The 18,930-nt window shown below is 39.1% G+C and overlaps 1 protein-coding gene across 2 annotated transcripts in view; it reads right to left on the bottom strand.

Moving 5' to 3' along the window:
* Positions 1-18,930, bottom strand: part of LOC110827946 (proton-coupled amino acid transporter-like protein pathetic) — a 92,118-nt gene that overhangs the window by 33,151 nt on the left and 40,037 nt on the right. Inside the window, exon 1 of one of the 2 annotated variants that reach the window (XM_087361261.1) lies at positions 910-1,003. The exons of the other annotated variant lie outside the window; for it this stretch is intronic. Coding sequence (XP_087217387.1) covers positions 910-927 — 18 coding nt within the window. The 5' untranslated portion in view covers positions 928-1,003. Of the gene's footprint in view, positions 1-909; positions 1,004-18,930 lie in introns of those variants that run through there. 2 annotated transcript variants of the gene reach the window in all.

Here is an 18,930-nt window from a genome sequence, read left to right as displayed (position 1 = left end):
TACGAGTACAGTGCAACCGTTGGAGTTGGAAATGTCGTTTTTCGTTCCATACAATTTGCGTCATTGTTATACATGAATTTATCAAGACCAGTCTATTACATTTAGGTCATGGACCTAGGAGAGGTCATTTACTAAGCAGAGGGTTCGATTCTAATCAACACGATGAACGGCTGTGAGGTCCACTGATCCTCCTGATTCGGGAATCTTTCCCCCGAGAAAACGTCCAAAGCGCGAACCAATCTATTTCCATACTTGTCATCTATCACTCCTCTAGTCAGTGACCTTTGGCATGTTAAGCTCTATTTATGTTGGAGAAATGGTGATGTTCCTTTGAAGGTATTAAAGAATATATAATGACTTCAAAATTAATTTTAAGCCGAATTTATTACAGGACAACAGTTCAAGATTTTACTGCGATGAAAATTCAAGAACCTTTAATTCAAGAATCTTCTCACTACTCACTAAAAAAAATTATCCTTTCGACATATTTCGTCATATCCTCAGTTAATTAATATCTGCAGTTTATACACCTTTGAAATACATTTAAATAACCAACCTGAAGGAAGTGTTCGGAAAAAAACCACTTACAGCCTTTAATTTTAGGTCTTAAAGGACGTATCAAATACTATAAATGAAAACACGAAAATTCCCAATAGTGGAACGAGTTTTAGGAACACTATGGGTCCTTATGCCATCACCTTACCAACACTGAAAGATAAACACGTCATTTTGACTTAACTGACTAGCTTTATTCTACCTAATATGGCACGAATTACGTCCCACACTCGAGCACTCTTACAATAACAGATAGTATGACCTAATAAGCACAATGTAGAAATATAATCTTCAAAAGAATAGAAGAATTATCCTGTCTTGTCATTTGGTGGTAAAAACAGCTTACGAACTCACCACTTCGAGAGACAGCATAGCTGACACGTGTCACCTTGTCGAGTTCCAGACCTGAAATGTGGGTTTCCTGCTCGAGTACTCGACGGTACCTGTACAGACTTGCTTACGTCACTGTTGCTACAAAGAGCCAGATAATGTAATTTATTTAACGCCAGTTCTAACAAGGGCCACGGCGGTGTTGATTTGTGGCTGACAACGTTTTAGGCAGGGCACGGGTGTTTCAAAATTTAAAATGCAATCTCCCTTCGCCATAGAATATGGTGTTTAAAACAGGTTTGTAAAATGTAGGACCATATTCTGTCACCTGGAAATCGAAACACTTTATAAATGCATACATAAATGACCGTGTATAACACGACATTCTGTCACCCATCTGGAACAAATTGCGAAAAATAGTCCGCGACTTCACTGATTTTATTGTTAATTTAAGCAAGTGATTCAGATGAAAAGTAAAATTGTTATTCGGTTAATGCAACAGTTTTATTCATCTTACCACAGTTTTCGTCGCTAATACGTCATTCATGAGGCCACACATTCGTAACGTTTACACTGGATTGAGATGAGTGATTAGCTTCATGCTCCGGCCACTTTATCCCAAATAACTCCGATATCCATTGGATAAAAGAGGCTGGGTGAGCTCCAGAGCCAGTCTGGACGTTCAGGAAAAAATAAAGATGGTTGCACTGCCGGGAATCAATTCCCGGACATCAGACTCATAGCCTAGACACTACAAATGGAAAGAGAGAGCTGATTAAGATGTGGAGTAGGATGAAGTCTTAGGGGTAAGATGATGAAGAGACGGGAAAGAGAGAGAGAGAGAGAGAGAGAGAGAGAGAGAGAGAGAGAGAGAGAGAGAGGAGAACAAGAAGAGGTACGTTCTTATCTTTTATCTGCTGTAGAGGAAACTCATGGGAGAGTCTTGTCAAGTTCCGATTTTGAGTTCTAAAACTTCCTTCATAAATAAAACACAAAAGATTTCAAAACAGCTGTAAAGCTTAAAAAAAACTGACTGCGATGTTTAAACATTTTTCGGCAGTCCCCCGGTTTATGTTGAAAAAGTAGGTCGGGAACCATCCGAATGAGGGCACCTTCTTTGGTGCCAAGTTGCAATGTCGCCAGCTGAACAGCGACTCAAATGATACTTATTTAATTATCTTTCTTTCCAACAGACAGTATTTGGCCTTCAGGGCTGGCTTAACCGGCGACCACCAAAAGAAGGAAAAAAACCAAACAATGCAGACATTATTATAAGAGCGATTGCAAAAACGTGGCAAAGTCGTGAATCGTTATATTTTACTACAGTCGGCGTCACAGATAATAGCACAGTTTATTCCGATAATACTACTTCATTTGTAGTTTATTACTACAGGATACTCAGCTCTTTATGAATGAGATGTGTTTAAAAGAAGAGGTTCGACACTGTGCAAACATTTTATGCTCTCTCGTTCCCTAGTACAGTGGTATTCAACCTGGGGTACGCGAAGACATCTTAGGGGGTACGTGAAATTTAAAAAATATATATATATTTATTATTTTATAATCAACACTGAATAATCAGTAATGTAATTTATTTAATTTATTTTAGATGTAGATTATATAATATGTATAACTTGAATTATACAACAACAACTTTGGGGGTACAAAGTTGAAGAGAAATTATATCTGGGGGTACGCGAAGACATCTTAAGTGGTACATGAAATTTAAAAAAAATATATTATTTTATGATAAACACTGAATAATCAGTAATGTAATTTATTTAATTTATTTTAGATGTAGATTATATAATATGTATAACTTGAATTATACAACAACTTTGGGGGTACAAAGTTGAAGAGAAATTATATCTGGGGGTACGCGAAGACATCTTAGGGGGTACGTGAAATTTAAAAAAATATATTATTTTATGATAAACACTGAATAATCAGTAATGTAATTTATTTAATTTATTTTAGATGTAGATTATATAATATGTATAACTTGAATTATACAACAACAACTTTGGGGGTACAAAGTTGAAGAGAAATTATATCTGGGGGTACTCGAACAAAAAACGTTGAATTCCACTGGTCTAGCACACAATCGCATGGTGGAAGATGTAAAGTTGCGATGTTTGCACGAAGGAGACGTTTTAATAAAATACACAAGAAATAGAGCATATAGGCTAGTCTGAACGTTCAAAGCTCTTAGTTCAATACTTATTCTTAGCTTACAGGTACTTTGCTGATTTGTATAATATCTTATGGTAATATAATGCCCGTGTTTTCTTCATCTCCTCGAAAAAAAAACGATAACAAATTATATTGAAACTAATATCGACGTCATTCATTAGACGCAATTTCCTACTTTTAACAGCGTTGAAATGACTAAAAAAGGAGGCCAAGGCTCGACATTTCTACAACTTTAGCTGGGCCCCAACTATGCAGACTAGCGATAAACTATGACGTATCTACCGTTTAATAGTCGATTAATTGTTTAAAAATCAAAATACTTCCGCGTTTCACGGTAGAAAGATTTGCCTTGAATTGTTTTTTTCGAACCTGGAAACTAATGCTGAAAGACGATAAGTCTCAAGACACTGAACTGAGAGAAGGTACAGTACATTAAGTCTATTATTAGGAGAAGTGAGATCAGTTTCATGAATCTACCGCACTTTATTCAAATGTGCATTAAACCCAGGCCAGAAAATGAAAATTTGCAATAATTTAGTGATTCATATATGTGCTTAGTTTCAATTAAATTGATTACGATTACGTAAAAAATTTTAAAATATACATTTAGTGATCCTACTGAAAAATTGACAAAACTGAAAATCAGAAATATAAGAGAGGATGAAAGAGATATGAAACATAAAAAAAAATACTTTAAATATATATTATTTAAATCTTGTCCGTCTGATCACAATAAAGTCTTATTAAATATTAAAATATTACAATAATTAACATTTAAATATTTAAAATATTAAATGGTGTACTTTATCGAAATATTCGATTTACATTAGAAAAAAAAATGATGGTCTAATGTAAATCGAATATTTCGATAAAGAACATCATTTAATATTTTAAATATTTAAATGTTAATTATTGTAATATTTTAATATTTAATAAGACTCTATTGTGATCAGACGGACAAGATTTAAATAATATATATTTATTATATCACAATATGACGTAACTTTACCATCTCATAATTATACTTTATTTATTTGTGGTTTAGTATCTCAGACTACACAGCATCGAATGATAGAAGTCTCAGTTTTTTCCTGAGCAGTAGTACCACCACTCGACCATAATATCAGAAATCCTATAGAACGAAATAATTAAAGACCACGAAACATTTTTTCAGCTGAGATGCAAATGGCCTACGTTTGAGTTATAACAGGCGCGTCGGATGTTCGACGTTGGATAATGTTTCGGCAAACACTGCTGTTGCTATCTTCAAGGTGAGTATGTCACAATACAATGCAACGTTATCCGAAACGTTTATCATCACCAAACATTCGAAGTGGCTCTTACCCGAAAGCCGATTTACACACTGAACTACAGCAGTGAAAATCCCCACGGTCAAGAACTACTTTTAAGGCGTCCAGATAAAACTGATTTTCTACATATCTAATTGTTCTTCTGTTTTATCAGCCATAATCCTTAAACGATGCTGTGATTGCTTTCTTGTTAGCAATCTGTCAGTGTCACTCGCCAGCTGATAACATTATTGTTTATGCAAAACATTATTACGCGCATTGTTTATGAGGTTATGGTAATCACGGGGATTCCCAAAGTGGACTCTTTAAAAAAAATTATTTCTAGCCATTTTCCTCTTTAATGCGGTATGGACAATAGTTTTATAGCTAAATATTGGACTTCATATAAATATTTAACTACAACTAAATTAAATGTGAAATAATCTCAGCATTTTCAAATAAATGTGGTGGATACTCCAGCATCTAATATTTTTGTATTTGTGTAGACCTATATCGAGAGTCGTATTATAAACACAGTATATGTTCTGGAACCATCGTTTAAAAAGGTGCCCGAATTTATAACTTGTGTTGGGCAACGCCGTGGTCTAGGCAACACGGAGTTTTCCTCCGTGGCATCCCAACAATTACTCCATTCACACACAGAAGAAGGCAATGGCAAACCACTTCTGGATCATCTGCCAAGAACGTATATGAACAGGTCCCAGTCCGAGAAAAGGATGGAAGGATCCTGTTCATATGGACCTGTCGTCAGACAGAACACTAAATAATAATAAGATGAGGTGGTCTAGCGGTTAGAACGCTGGCCTTGTAAGCCTGGGGTCTCGGGTTCGAATTTATAACTTGTGTTGGGCAAGGCCGTGGTCTAGGCAACACGGAGTTTTCCTCCGTGGCATCCCAACAATTACTCCATTCACACACAGAAGAAGGCAATGGCAAACCACTTCTGGATCATCTGCCAAGAACGTATATGAACAGGTCCCAGTCCGAGAAAAGGATGGAAGGATCCTGTTCATATGGACCTGTCGTCAGACAGAACACTAAATAAATAATAATACATTATTCCATATATTTTCAAGTGTTATAAATTGCATTGATTCCAAAGAAAAAAGCTTTCCCCCATTTCAAAAAATATGAATATATTTAAAATTCTTTAGTATCTTATTAAATAAATTTTAACAACTTTAGGGAAGGTATAAGAATGAAATTCGTACAGCTTAGTGCATAAAAATCTCTGTTGACGGGATGATAAAGTGTTTCTAAAAATCCATTTTAAATTAAGGTAGGAGTCCACTGGCGTTACTAGGCAATCCTGTGCAGCGTAATGCATAGCGCGATCTAGTTCTGTGTTTACGACAATTTAATGACATCGTCTTAATCACGGTAACCAAGATACACTGTGATAGGTTCCATAAGGAGGGGGACGGGAAGGGAGATTTTAGTGGCTAGTTAAATGTTAATGAGCTTCTCAAGGACTTTGCCATTGAGTTGGTTTGTACGTAAAAATTTTACCTGCACAGAACGTGTTCAAAACGAGTTCCGAGAAAAGACACTACAGGTTTACACGGCATGTTCTATCGTGCGCCATTTCCTTTTTAGTACAAGTTTTATCAAGAAAGTTTACAACTGCCTGCATTTCCTCAGTTCATGTACGCATGACTGACTTCGAAAAAGTAACTAAACCAATTATCAACTACAACGCCAATGGCTACAAACTTAATCTACGAGGTGCGATCAGAAAGTTTCAAGACTGCGCCTATAAAAACCCGTACACTTATCTCAGGTATTAAATTCATCCATCACCCTCGAAGTAGTTCCCCTGGGAGTGAACACAACGATCCCAGCGCCGCTGCCAAGCCTGGAAGCATCCCTGGAAATCTTTTTTTGTCAGCCTGTCAAGCACCATCTGCGATTCTGCCTGAATCTCTTCTGTCGTCTCAAATCTCCTTCCCTTTAGCTGAATTTTCATCTTTGGGAAGAGGAAGAAGTCACACGGAGCTTAGAAAGGAAGTTGGGGTCGGTTCTTGCAAGATCTTTGAGCTCCTGACAAACGAGAAGTCGATTCTGCTTCTGGTCCTCAGACAGGATGCGTCGCATGTGGAGTTCTTCCTTTAGAATCAGCTGACAGGTCCCATAGCCTATCCCAACAATGTCGCACAAGTCGTTGATGGTACGACGTCGATCTTCGTGAATGGCCTGCCGAATCTTCGTAACATTTTCGGGCGTTGTGCTCGAAGATGGTCGTCCAGAACGCTCGTCATCATCGACAGAGGTTCGGCCATTTTTAAAACGTGAATGCCACACAAAAGTTTGTGCACGACCCATTGCGGACTCCCCAAATGCTTGCTTTAGCATTTCATAGGTTTCCGTAGCCGTTTTGGCGAGTCTTTGGCAAAATTTGATGCACACGCCATTCCGAAATCGCAGGAGGGTCGGTGTAATGCACTACCAAAACGCCCGTAACTAAGAAACAAATGCTAATTCGATGATGCCGGCTGGCACACTGATTCACTATGAATGTAGGCCGCACCCCCTAAAGGCAGAAGCTCTACTACATCCGGTTCGCCCGCTATTGACAGAGTCTGGAAAATTTATGATCGCACCTCGTATGTTCACAATTAACCACCATGCCATGATGACTGATAAAGGGTATTGGAAGTATAGCTCCACATATTCTTAACACTGAAACATAAAAGATCCGAGTAGTAACAACTACAAATTTCCGGGTTTTTTCGTCATTGTTTTCATTTTTGGATAATGACAAGTATTTCCTGAATTACAGGTCAGATTTGGCTGCACGGGATACGAACTCCAAGGTCGCATTCTAACGCGCAATAACTGAATATAATTGAAAAATCCTTGATACTGAGAATGAGCTGAATGTCGGATAGGAGAGGTACAGCGCTTTCCACAAATCACTTATAAATTTTCAAACTTTTCTGTCCCTGACAGTTTTTGTAATATCTTGTATCTGCGTATACAAATACAAACCAACACGAAGCCAAACGGTTTAAGGTAAATATTAGAGACATTTCTGTCTGCTTCAATTCCAATTCCAATGTAAGAAAACCACAAATAATGAGTATGAACTTCCCAAACACGACAGGGAAATCACGTTATTAAATGAGGTTCATGTTCTAAGATTAAAGAAATTATTTCTTACAACAATATTCCTTGTTTTTAGGATTTAACAACGAATCAAATTGTAGTTTGCATAACTTAGCGTTAACTAGGAAAAAAAAACACTTTTCAATTCTTAATTCTGTAATTATTTCAGATAGAATTTGTGTGTGTATTGGGACAACACATGGCCATTATAAATATATGTATTAAAATTACAGATTATGCCTTAATGTAATAATAACAAGAAACGAGTTATTTCGTTTTTCCACGAACCACAGCATGTGGAAGAGAGCGATTTGACACACAATAGCCTAAGTGGATGCCAAGGACTCGAAACTGCCTCCCCCCCCTCCCCCTACTCGCAAATTGTAGCATCCTCTCGTGCCCCACGTGAGTCCAGATTGCTGGTCCAATTTATCGCAGCGTTTGTGATGTCAATGGTAACACGCCAGCCACACCCGACAGCCCAGAAATCAGCGATCCTCTCCTTGCAGAGGCTAGAGCTACGTCTGACGAAAAGACGCTCCAGAGTCCATAACAGCTTCTGCTCCAAGAAGTTAATATCTTCTGATTATGTCTAGAGAGCTACAGTTACAATATTCTTCTCGATACATGTTTTTTAAGAACTGAAAAAAACCCGGAGCGTCACAGTATATTTCATACAAATAAACGCCGTTTTGGACAATTTTATCGAAGTCAGAGAATCCTGAATCAGGCTTTTAAAAGAGTGCATTTCTATTTTAAACACTTCTTTCGATTTTAACTAAATATGACACTGAAGCTTTTATTATCAGTTTTTTTTTTTTTTAAACAAAATTTAAGTCATCGAACGAGGTGACTGGTGCAGACTTTTAAGGTACAATTTGGCTGCACGCGACAGAGACGGGAGACCGAGGCAGGCGACAGAGACGGACACATCGCAGCTTGTCGCCACACACTTTTGAGGTGACGACCGAGACATGCGGCAAAGTGTTTGTTTTCTTTGTTTTGTTGAGACATACGTGCACATATTCTGTGAAAAATGAGTACAAAAATGCTTCTAAAAAGGTTACTCGAAGAAGATGATGTGTTGCTGTGTTATTTGTTGCGAAAGAAACAAAGAAAACCTACGAGTTCAATATTCAAAACCAGACGTGAAGAAGGATCTTTCTGTCTGTTAATAAAGAATCATTTATCATTTTCTGCTACTAATTCTACCAATTGCTATCTTGGTCACCAGTAAATCTAATTTCTGCCATTATTTTACTCAACAACGCACGTGCTGCCTGAGCCCGTCGCGAGACACTACTGGTCCGAGAGCGGTCTCCTGTGCTTTGTCTCTGTCTCGCGCTCGTAATTGTACTTCATACGATTGTATACAGAGAGCAGACAGGAAGCGACCAGTCTCGGTCTCGTAACTCTGTCGCCTGCCTCGGTCCCTTGTCTCTGTCGCCTGTCTCTGTCTCGCGCTCGTAATTGTACTTCATACGATTGTATACAGAGAGCAGACAGGAAGCGACCAGTCTCGGTCTCGTAACTCTGTCGCCTGTCTCGGTCGCTTGTCTCTGTCGCGTGCAGCCAAATTGTACCTTTAGTTGATAAATCCCTGGTTCAAATACCGTTCCTCAATCCGTCCAGGTGATTCTAGGATAACATCACACAGCCTTCGTTCCAAATGTCTGTCTCCTCACCATTAGTGAACACAGTCTCGTTTCGATTTCATAATCTTGAGCTTGAGAAGGTTTTGTTAAATACCGGTCACTGATGTACAAGTCGAACGATTTGATCTCTGCAATGCAGCGGACAGAGAGCAGAGACTAGCGCTTTTAATATCATCGTCAGACTAGAGGAATGTCATTACATCGACGATATATTATGGACTTGTGTCATTTAATTGAAAAACACACAAAACCACAAGGACAGACAATATTATTTTGCTGCTAGTCTGACAATAAAGAACGGGTCAACACTCCCATCTGAATGCGGTAGTCGAAAACATCAGGGCTTTCTGCAGGATATGGGTTTTATTTCTGTCACAAACTCAATGAAAACTCTCTTTCCCAATCACAGACTCTCTTCCGACGAAACGAGCACAATACATTTATAAATATTCAGTTCTGTATTGCATATCTTTTAGATACCCCATAATTTTCTCTGTGTAGATACGCATTTATAAAGCCACAGTGGTCTAGCGGTTAGAACGCTGGCCTTGTAATCCTGGGGTCTCGGGTTCGATTCCCGGCGGTGCCCGAATTTATAACTTGTGTTGGGCAAGGCCGTGGTCTAGGCAACACGGAGTTTTCCTCCGTGGCATCCCAAAAATTACTCCATTCACACACAGAAGAAGGCAATGGCAAACCACTTCTGGATCATCTTCCAAGAACGTATATGAACAGGTCCCAGTCCGAGAAAAGGATGGAAGGATCCTGTTCATATGGACCTGTCGTCAGACAGAACACTAAATAACATAAATAAATAATAGAGACAGTAACTAAGCCACAATTTTAACTAAATAATTAAAATGTAACTTGGCTACCAGTGTAATTTCTGACGGTTAACGGGAATTAATCTTTTTTCATAATAAACACCAAAACAATCTGTTGCATCATCTTTCAAATCGCACTGAAAACCCAACGTTTATTACATTTATTCATAAAGTGAATTTTGCAAAAACATCCCCAAAATTACTGAAGCCAGATTAAATCAAAACGCTGACTCCAGATCCCACCATAGCCGCGTCTGAACTTCTTGCTACCAGAGTCGCCACCATCAGAACATAAATTTCGTTCCTTATTTCCACATCGCACACTAACTTGTGTAGTCTAGCGTGAAGGACTTTGACTAAAACACAGGTAGCAGACAGATAACAAGACCTTGTCCTGTCAAGGCCACTAACTTTCTCCCCTCCACACCCCTCCCGTGAAAGCATATTCTGTGTAGTGTCAATATACAAGAGCTTGTTCGGTGGCTCTGCTAAGTGGATGAACTGCTCTTGCGAAATAAATGTTCTCCTAAAAGGAAAACATCAGGCTTTAGTTTATCGATTCCTTGGTTATGTGTACGTAACGATGAGTCTGCCACAGGGCGTTAAAATTCCTTCCAGCGTCGTCATGGTTTAGTGGCCCGTGAATTGTTTTAATTACAACAGCAGTTTGCATTAAAGATGATAATGCTCGGCGTTGGGAGCGGACCAACGTTTTCTGATCCAACAGTATTATTTAACTCTGTGCCCTCTCCTATAGAACGTATGAATGGAAACAGTGGACAAACCGGAGCAAATCCTCCGCAGATGCGACAAGAGATGGTGTTCCAGCTTGGGGGTCAGGTGGGGGCGAAGAATTTACCGCAAAAAATTAGCACATAAAAAAATGTTACAACACAGGGCCTCATACGAGGCGCGTCCTCAAAGTAAGTTTCCCACTCGTCCCACAGCTAGCAAACCTTATATTGCGCGAAGCGACTGTGCGTACGTGATAGAGCAATGACGTAGCATGGCGCATGCACTAACGGTACTTCCCGCGTTCTCACAGTAGCATCGTTGCAGCTGTTGAAGATGGAGGTTCTTATTCCAGCTCCCGCCGACTGTGAAGTGCGGTCAGTGATAACGCTAGGCCGCACACGGCTCGACGGACAGCAAGTCTCCTGCAGGAGTTCAGCTGGGAGGTGTTTAATCATTCACCCTACAGCCCGGACCTCGCTCCCAGTGATTTCCATCTTTTCCTACACCTCAAGAAATTCCTGTCCGGTCAGCGTCAGCGTTTTGAGAATGACAGAGAGGCGGAGATGGTTGTCACACAGTGGTTCCAATCCCAGGCGGCAGACTTCTACGACACAGGTATTCAAAAGTTGGTCCCACGGTATGACCAATGTCTCAATTCCGGTGGCGAATATGTTGAAAAATAGCTGGACACTTGCTGTATCTGTTGCAATAAATATTTCCATGAAATTGTGTTTTGTTTCTGTAAACGGCCCCAGGGAAACTTACTTTGAGGACGCGCCTCGTATTTGGAGAGAGAAAAAGGAGTTCCATAATTTTTAAAGGTCTCCAAATAGTATTAAGATGATCAAATCAATGAAGGTGAAATGATGAGGCATATGAATGTGGGAAATGAAAAATGCTTACGAAATTTTGTTTGGAAAGCCTGAAGAGATGAGACCACTCAAAATGCAATTACATGGGAAAATAATATTAAAATTAATCGAAAAGAAATAGTTGTCAGAAGGTGTGAACTGAATTAATCTGACCCATGATAAGTGTCATTTGAGGTCTCTTGGGAACACGATACTGAACCTAAGGGTTCCACAAAAGTAAGAGATGCCTATTGTAGTGCAGTACACGTTCTAACACCCCATTTCATCAACATGTACTGTAGCATTAGACCATGACCGCCACGGTGGTCTAGCGGTTAGAACGCTCGCCTTGTAATCCTGGGGTCTCGGGTTCGATTCCCGGCGGTGCCCGAATTTATAACTTGTGTTGGGCAAGGCCGTGGTCTAGGCAACACGGAGTTTTCCTCCGTGGCATCCCAACAACTACTCCATTCACACACAGAAGAAGGCAATGGCAAACCACTTCTGGATCATCTGCCAAGAACGTATATGAACAGGTCCCAGTCCGAGAAAAGGATGGAAGGATCCTGTTCATATGGACCTGTCGTCAGACAGAACACTAAATAATAATAATAATAATAATAATAATAATAGCATTAGGCCATAATTAGGATATCAAGAATGCAATGGGACGATAACATAAAGATAAATGTAGGTACAGAGTTTGCGAGGAGGGCAGATGGATTCAACTGTCTCAGGATCGTTTAAAATTGGCAGGATGTATTAGCGGAGATGAATCTTCATATCAGAGTCAAGTGAGCTTGGTACAAGCGTCGACCCCTGAGAGGGGACCGGCAGTACCCACACTGGCAGACAGACAGACTGACAAGGTTAGCCAGTCAGCGGCTCCCTGATCAATTCATGCAAGGTCGCGCCAGGTCAACGAACCCCTGCCTCTTCCTAAAAATCGCAATTTCCAGAGCACACCAGCTAAAGAAAATCCACATGCCTCACATCCACGAATCTTATCGGTCATAATTCCAAGCCGTTAAATGACATTCTAGACTGTATGGAAGGTAGATTCCTGAAGATGGTTGTTTTCTGTGTCGATGCGCCGTCGTTTACTGACTACAGTGGTGTTTGCTGCCTGCATCATCAGGGCGCCCTGATGATGAAGGGCTGTATAAATTATACAAACGTAAAAGTTATATATTAAATCTTGTCCGTCTAATCACAATAAATTCTTATTAAATATTAAAATATTACAATAATTAACATTTAAAATATTTAAAATATTAAATGATGTTCTTTATCGAAATATTCGATTTACATTAGACCATCATTTTTCATGTTTCACGACATGTTTCGATTTACATTTCCGAAATGTAAATCGATCAATCGATATGGAACATCAATGATATTTTATTATCTTAATTATAAGAAATTTTAAATATTGTAATCAGACGGATTAAAATAAATAATTGTTATAATATTCACAATATGACGCAATTACACTATCTTATGTAATATTTTAATATTTAATAAGAATTTATTGTGATTAGACGGACAAGATTTAATATATACTTATTATATCACAATATGACGCAACTTTACCATCTTATGAAACGTAGTTGTATTTTACTTAGGCGTGGGCGTGCGGTAATTCAATGGAACACAGTCCTCCTTGATAACATAAATGCCTCACGCAGACAAGAAATTTCCGCCTTTTGTAAAATACAATTTCATTAACACGTTCACAACAGCCAGCGAATGTGGTCCCTGTCCGGAACCAGCTAAATCAAATCCACTTATTTACATCTTCTTTATTTAAATTCAATTTCAATATTATCCTCCCAAGTCTTCTAATTGACTTCTTCCCTTCACGCTTTCCAACCAAAATTTTGTGCACATTTCTCACCTCGACGTGCGCGTTACACGCCCCTCCCATCTCATCCTCCATTTGATCTTCCTGACAGTACAAATTTTCCATCTCCTCATTGCGCAGTTTTCTCCAGCCTCCTGTCACTTAATCTGTTTTTAGGTCCAATTATTCTCCTGTTCTCACACACACTCGAATCTGCGTTCTTCCCTTGATGTGTGAGATCAAGCTTCACGCCCATAAGGAGCTAAATCTTTACTGAGTTAGTCGTGTTAGTGCACATAAGCAAGAATGTGCTGCCATTTTGTTAACGCGTGGTTCGCACCAGCAAGCTACATGTTTTTCTCTGGCATTTGGAAGTAGGAACGTGGAAGGTATGTATCGATATACGAGGTGCGATCGGAAAGTTTCAAGACTGTGTCAATAGCGGGCGAACCGGATGTAGTACGAGCTTCTGCCTTTAGGGGGTGCGACCCACATTCATAGTGAATCAGTGTGCCATCCGGCATCATCGAATTAGCATTTGTTTCTTAGTTACGGGCGTTTTGGTAGTGCATTACACCGACCCTCCTGCGATTTCGGAATGGCGTGTGCATCAAATTTTGCCAAAGACTCGCCAAAACGGCTACGGAAACCTATGAAATGCTAAAGCAAGCATTTGGGGAGTCCGCAATGGGTCGTGCACAAACTTTTGTGTGGCATTCACGTTTTAAAAATGGCCGAACCTCTGTCGATGATGACGAGCGTTCTGGACGACCATCTTCGAGCACAACGCCCGAAAATGTTACGAAGATTCGGCAGGCCATTCACGAAGATCGACGTCGTACTATCAACGACTTGTGCGACATTGTTGGGATAGGCTATGGGACGTGTCAGCTGATTCTAAAGGAAGAACTCCACATGCGACGCATCCTGTCTGAGGACCAGAAGCAGAATCGACTTGACTTCTCGTTTGTCAGGAGCTCAAAGATCTTGCAAGAACCGACCCCAACTCCCTTTCTAAGCTCCGTGTGACTTCTTCCTCTTCCCAAAGATGAAAATTCAGCTAAAGGGAAGGAGATTTGAGACGATAGAAGAGATTCAGGCAGAATCGCAGATGGTGCTTGACAGGCAGACAAAGAAAGATTTCCAGGGATGCTTCCAGGCTTGGCAGCGGCGCTGGGATCGTTGTGTTCACTCCCAGGGGAACTACTTCGAGGGTGATGGATGAATTTAATACCTGAGATAAGTGTACGGGTTTTTATAGGCGCAGTCTGGAAACTTTCCGATCGCACCTCGTATGAATGAAAAAGTATCGATATTTCGTTATGGCCTACGTTATCTGATATTTTTTCTGTGTCAATAACAAAGGGCTAGCGTGAGACCCTCAGAGCCCCCTGAGAGGCGTCCAAAGTCCACCGATCATTCGGATATCCGACGAGCCTAGGTAAAGTCTTTGTTGAGAGTGCAGACCTGTACACGCAGTCCGTTTATATGCGCAGCCGCGCACAGAAATAAATCCAACACGCGCTGAAGAGATGACAATTCCTCAACTCGCATTCCGCTCGTCGAATGCCACTTAAGTCAGGTAACGGCTTTAACAGTTCTCAAGAGGTCTGATTCGAGATTTGAATTTTGCTTCCGATTTGACAGGTTTCGGGTTCAAAACTCGGCTCGCAGACCGGATATCCTGAGGTTTTCAGGTGATTTTCCTCGTCTATCTAATTGTTTAATTTTAACCGTCTAAACACAATAAAATATTTTATTAAATATTAAAATATTAAAATATTATTACTACAATTAACATTCAATATTTAAAATATTTAATGTTAATTGTAGTAATAATATTTTAATATTTAATAAAATATTTTATTGTGATTAGACGGTTAAAATTAAACAATTATAATCATCACAATATGACGCAACATTATCATCTCATTATCATCTCGTCTATCTAGTCAAATGTCGGAACAGTACCTTGAACCACGCCTTCCATATCCTTTCCAATTATTAATTCAATCATTGGACGCTGCAGGATATAATCTCAACGTTAAATATACCATAAATAAACAATTAAAACATGTTTTGCTGGGTTCCATGGGAGTCTATAAAAGTCTTCAGAAATAATTGTCAACTATTTATGTAGATAAACAAAGAGATCAAATTAATTTCGTTAGGGTTCGTATGAAACTAGTGAAATTTTCGCTATTTTCCGATTTTTTTTCCTTAAAATAAACAATTCGCATTACGGAATTGCATATTTATTTATTTATAAAGGTACACTGCCCCCTTGCGAAGTAACCAGAAACATATATTTTAATATTTTCCGTCAAATCACAATTTTTAATAAGATAATAAAATATAAAATATTTAAAACATCATTTCACGTTCCGCATCGAATGAACGTGAAATGATATTTTAAATATTTTATATTTTATTATCTTATTAAAAATTGTGATTTGACGGAAAATATTAACTTAATTCACAATATGACGCAAATATACTACCTTATAACCAGAAACAGTTCAGGATGCGACACCAAAGATCTGAGACACGGAGTGGTGATGGACCAAAAATACTCGTTGCATTTATGAGAGCCTGGTATGGGCGGATATATAAAATTTGCTCCATCAAGGCCGTAGTAGATGTGATTTCCGTGTGAAAGGTATCAGAACGAACGGCCTGCCTTGCGGTATGATCAACTGCAAAGCGGAGTTGTTCGTGGGTGTTCAGAGTCTGAACATGTTCTGACAGGCTTCGTCCATTCCTCCGAACCAAGCCCGAAAGCAAGGCCACACCATTCAAACACAATCTTCATTTTCTCCCTCTTGAAGTTTTAAAACGGAAATCGAAACGGCACATTACAATTGAGCCCGTTTAAAGTTGCACTTTTGTACAAGTGCTCCGCAAAAAGGGCATTAGTCAGTACAAAGCACGTTTGACGTAAGCGTTCTTAACGAGCATCACACGTTTATTTCAAATAAGGAAAGAGAACAAAGGTACATATGAGATGATAAAGTTGCGTCATATTGTGATAAATATATATTTGTTTAAATCTTGTCAGTCTAATCACAATAAAATTCCTATTAAATATTAAAATACTACTATAATTAACATTTAAATATTTAAAATATATTAAAATGATGTTCTCTATCGAAATGTTCGATTTACATTAGATCATCGCTTTTTGCATTTGAGAAATTATATTTAAGTTTATATAATTTTATACACCTGAAGATGGTTCTTTTAAAACTGAAACATGTCGTGTAAAAAAGTGATGTTCTAATGTAAATCGAACATTTCGATAGAGAACATCATTTAATATATTTTAAATATTTAAATGTTAATTATAGTAATATTTTAATATTTAATAGGAATTTTATTGTTATTAGACTGACAAGATTTAAACAAAGGTACATATGTTTTTCCCACTTTTCTTAAAATATTATTTGGATGATAAAATCAATTATAATGTGATAGGTGGAACATATAGCACGCATGAGAGTGATGGGGAAATGCATACAAAATTTTATTCGAACCTCTGAAGAAAACAGTCCACTTGGAAGACCTAGTGGAAGGATAATATTAAAATGGATCTTAAGAAATGGGGTTTGAGGGTGGACTGGTTTAATCCGGTATAAAAACTGGCCAGGTATGGCTCTTGTAAACACGGAAATGGACTTTGAGTTTCATAAAAGAGGGAAAATTTTTAGACTGCCTGAGTAATTACTAACTTCTCGGTGTTTCAAAAAGTCCGCTTTTGGGTAGAGTTTCATGTTTAATTCACTTTAGTGGGCTACAGGAAGGAATCTATAAGGAAAGAAAGACTGAAATAAATTAAGAAAATTATGAATTAAAAACGGTTTATACATATTTATGCTGAAACCATTTGTTTGTGTATTGTAAAGAATGAAACGCCCATGTTTCATTACAGACGAAGGTTACGTCAGAAACCTCTCACGGACTCGTAGTTTTATGTACACAGAATTCAACTGAATGACCATCAGTGTGTTTGTTTTGGAGCAGGCAGCCTAAACAGAGGGGATTTTTATTAAACAATTTAAAAGAATTTCTTATTTTCATCAAGCTATTTTTGCCTCGATAACTGCATTTCTACGCCTTTAAAAATTCACAAAGTCTGCTGGTAACTAAAACAAACGCTAAGAAACATTTACAGTAACTGGAGATTATTTGAAAAACTTACATTCTGACTGTGCTTTCCCTCGGTCCATCGCAACAGAACATACAACCTCATCTGTACACATCCTTCCTAATTTATCACAGTACACATCCTATTTTACTTTATACAACACAAACAGTTGAAGAAGAGTCGTTAAACAACGTATATAAATTAAGATTTCAGGTCCTCACATTGTAAAAAAAACAAAGGTGACTTGTCTTTTGGAATTGTTGCTTACTGCCTCTACCCCCCTGATGATGGAGGCAGTAAACACTTCCGAAACGTGGGCCACTTTCTACCAGACGGCACAACATCACAGAAGACAAGTCATCCTAGCCCGATACTTTGTCCCCAGCAACGAATACTAAGTTTGGTTAAAAGGAACGTCTCTTTGAAATGTCGGTACGTGCAGACACTTGTTTAACGGGATCCCAACTCGACTTTTGTCCGTTCATATGTTTTATGGATTGTTGATACATGAATATTCCAGCATCGAATTCTATTAAAATCTTAAGAGAACAAAAATTAGCCTACTATCTGTGATGCTAATCGATACGTGAGCGGAATCGATGCTAATTCGTGTATGAACTAAGAGTAGCAAAAAGGCCTTCTGATTGACACAGAGAAAGACTTTTATTGTAGCAATGGAGGATATCTCGCGGCAGCGGCTAACGGAACCCCTTTGCCCATCCTCCGGATGACACATGAGTGAACGCTGTGGACTAACACTCAAAGGCAGAGAAAAAACATGCCATTTCACCACAAATCCCATACTGATCGCCCTGGGAGCGAACCCGGGCTTCTGCGGCAGCGTAGCTCTAACCGCCTGATCTACGAGGTGCGATCGGAAATTTTCAAGACTGCGCCTATAAAAACCCGTACACTTATCTCAGGTATTAAATTCATCCATCACCCTCAAAGTAGTTCCCCTGGGAGTGAACACAACGATCCCAGCGCCGCTGCCAAGCCTGGAAGCATCCCTGGAAATCTTTCTTTGTCAGCCTGTCAAGCACCATCTGCGATTCTGCCTGAATCTCTTGCCAAAGACTCGCCAAAACGGCTACGGAAACCTATGAAATGCTAAAGCAAGCATTTGGGGAGTCCGCAATGGGTCGTGCACAAACTTTTGTGTGGCATTCACGTTTTAAAAATGGCCGAACCTCTGTCGATGGTGACGAGCGTTCTGGACGACCATCTTCGAGCACAACGCCCGAAAATGTTACGAAGATTCGGCAGGCCATTCACGAAGATCGACGTCGTACCATCAACAACTTGTGCGACATTGTTGGGATAGGCTATGGGACCTGTCAGCTGATTCTAAAGGAAGAACTCCACATGCGACGCATCCTGTCTGA

The sequence above is a fragment of the Zootermopsis nevadensis genome, unplaced genomic scaffold (assembly GCF_977971745.1).
Source record: "Zootermopsis nevadensis isolate Lab colony 2312 unplaced genomic scaffold, Znev_1.0 Znev_ptg000003l, whole genome shotgun sequence".
In the NCBI taxonomy this organism is placed as follows: Eukaryota; Metazoa; Arthropoda; class Insecta; order Blattodea; family Termopsidae; genus Zootermopsis; species Zootermopsis nevadensis.
Note: the sequence above shows the minus strand (reverse complement) of the source record. Positions and strands in the feature narration are given on the sequence as shown.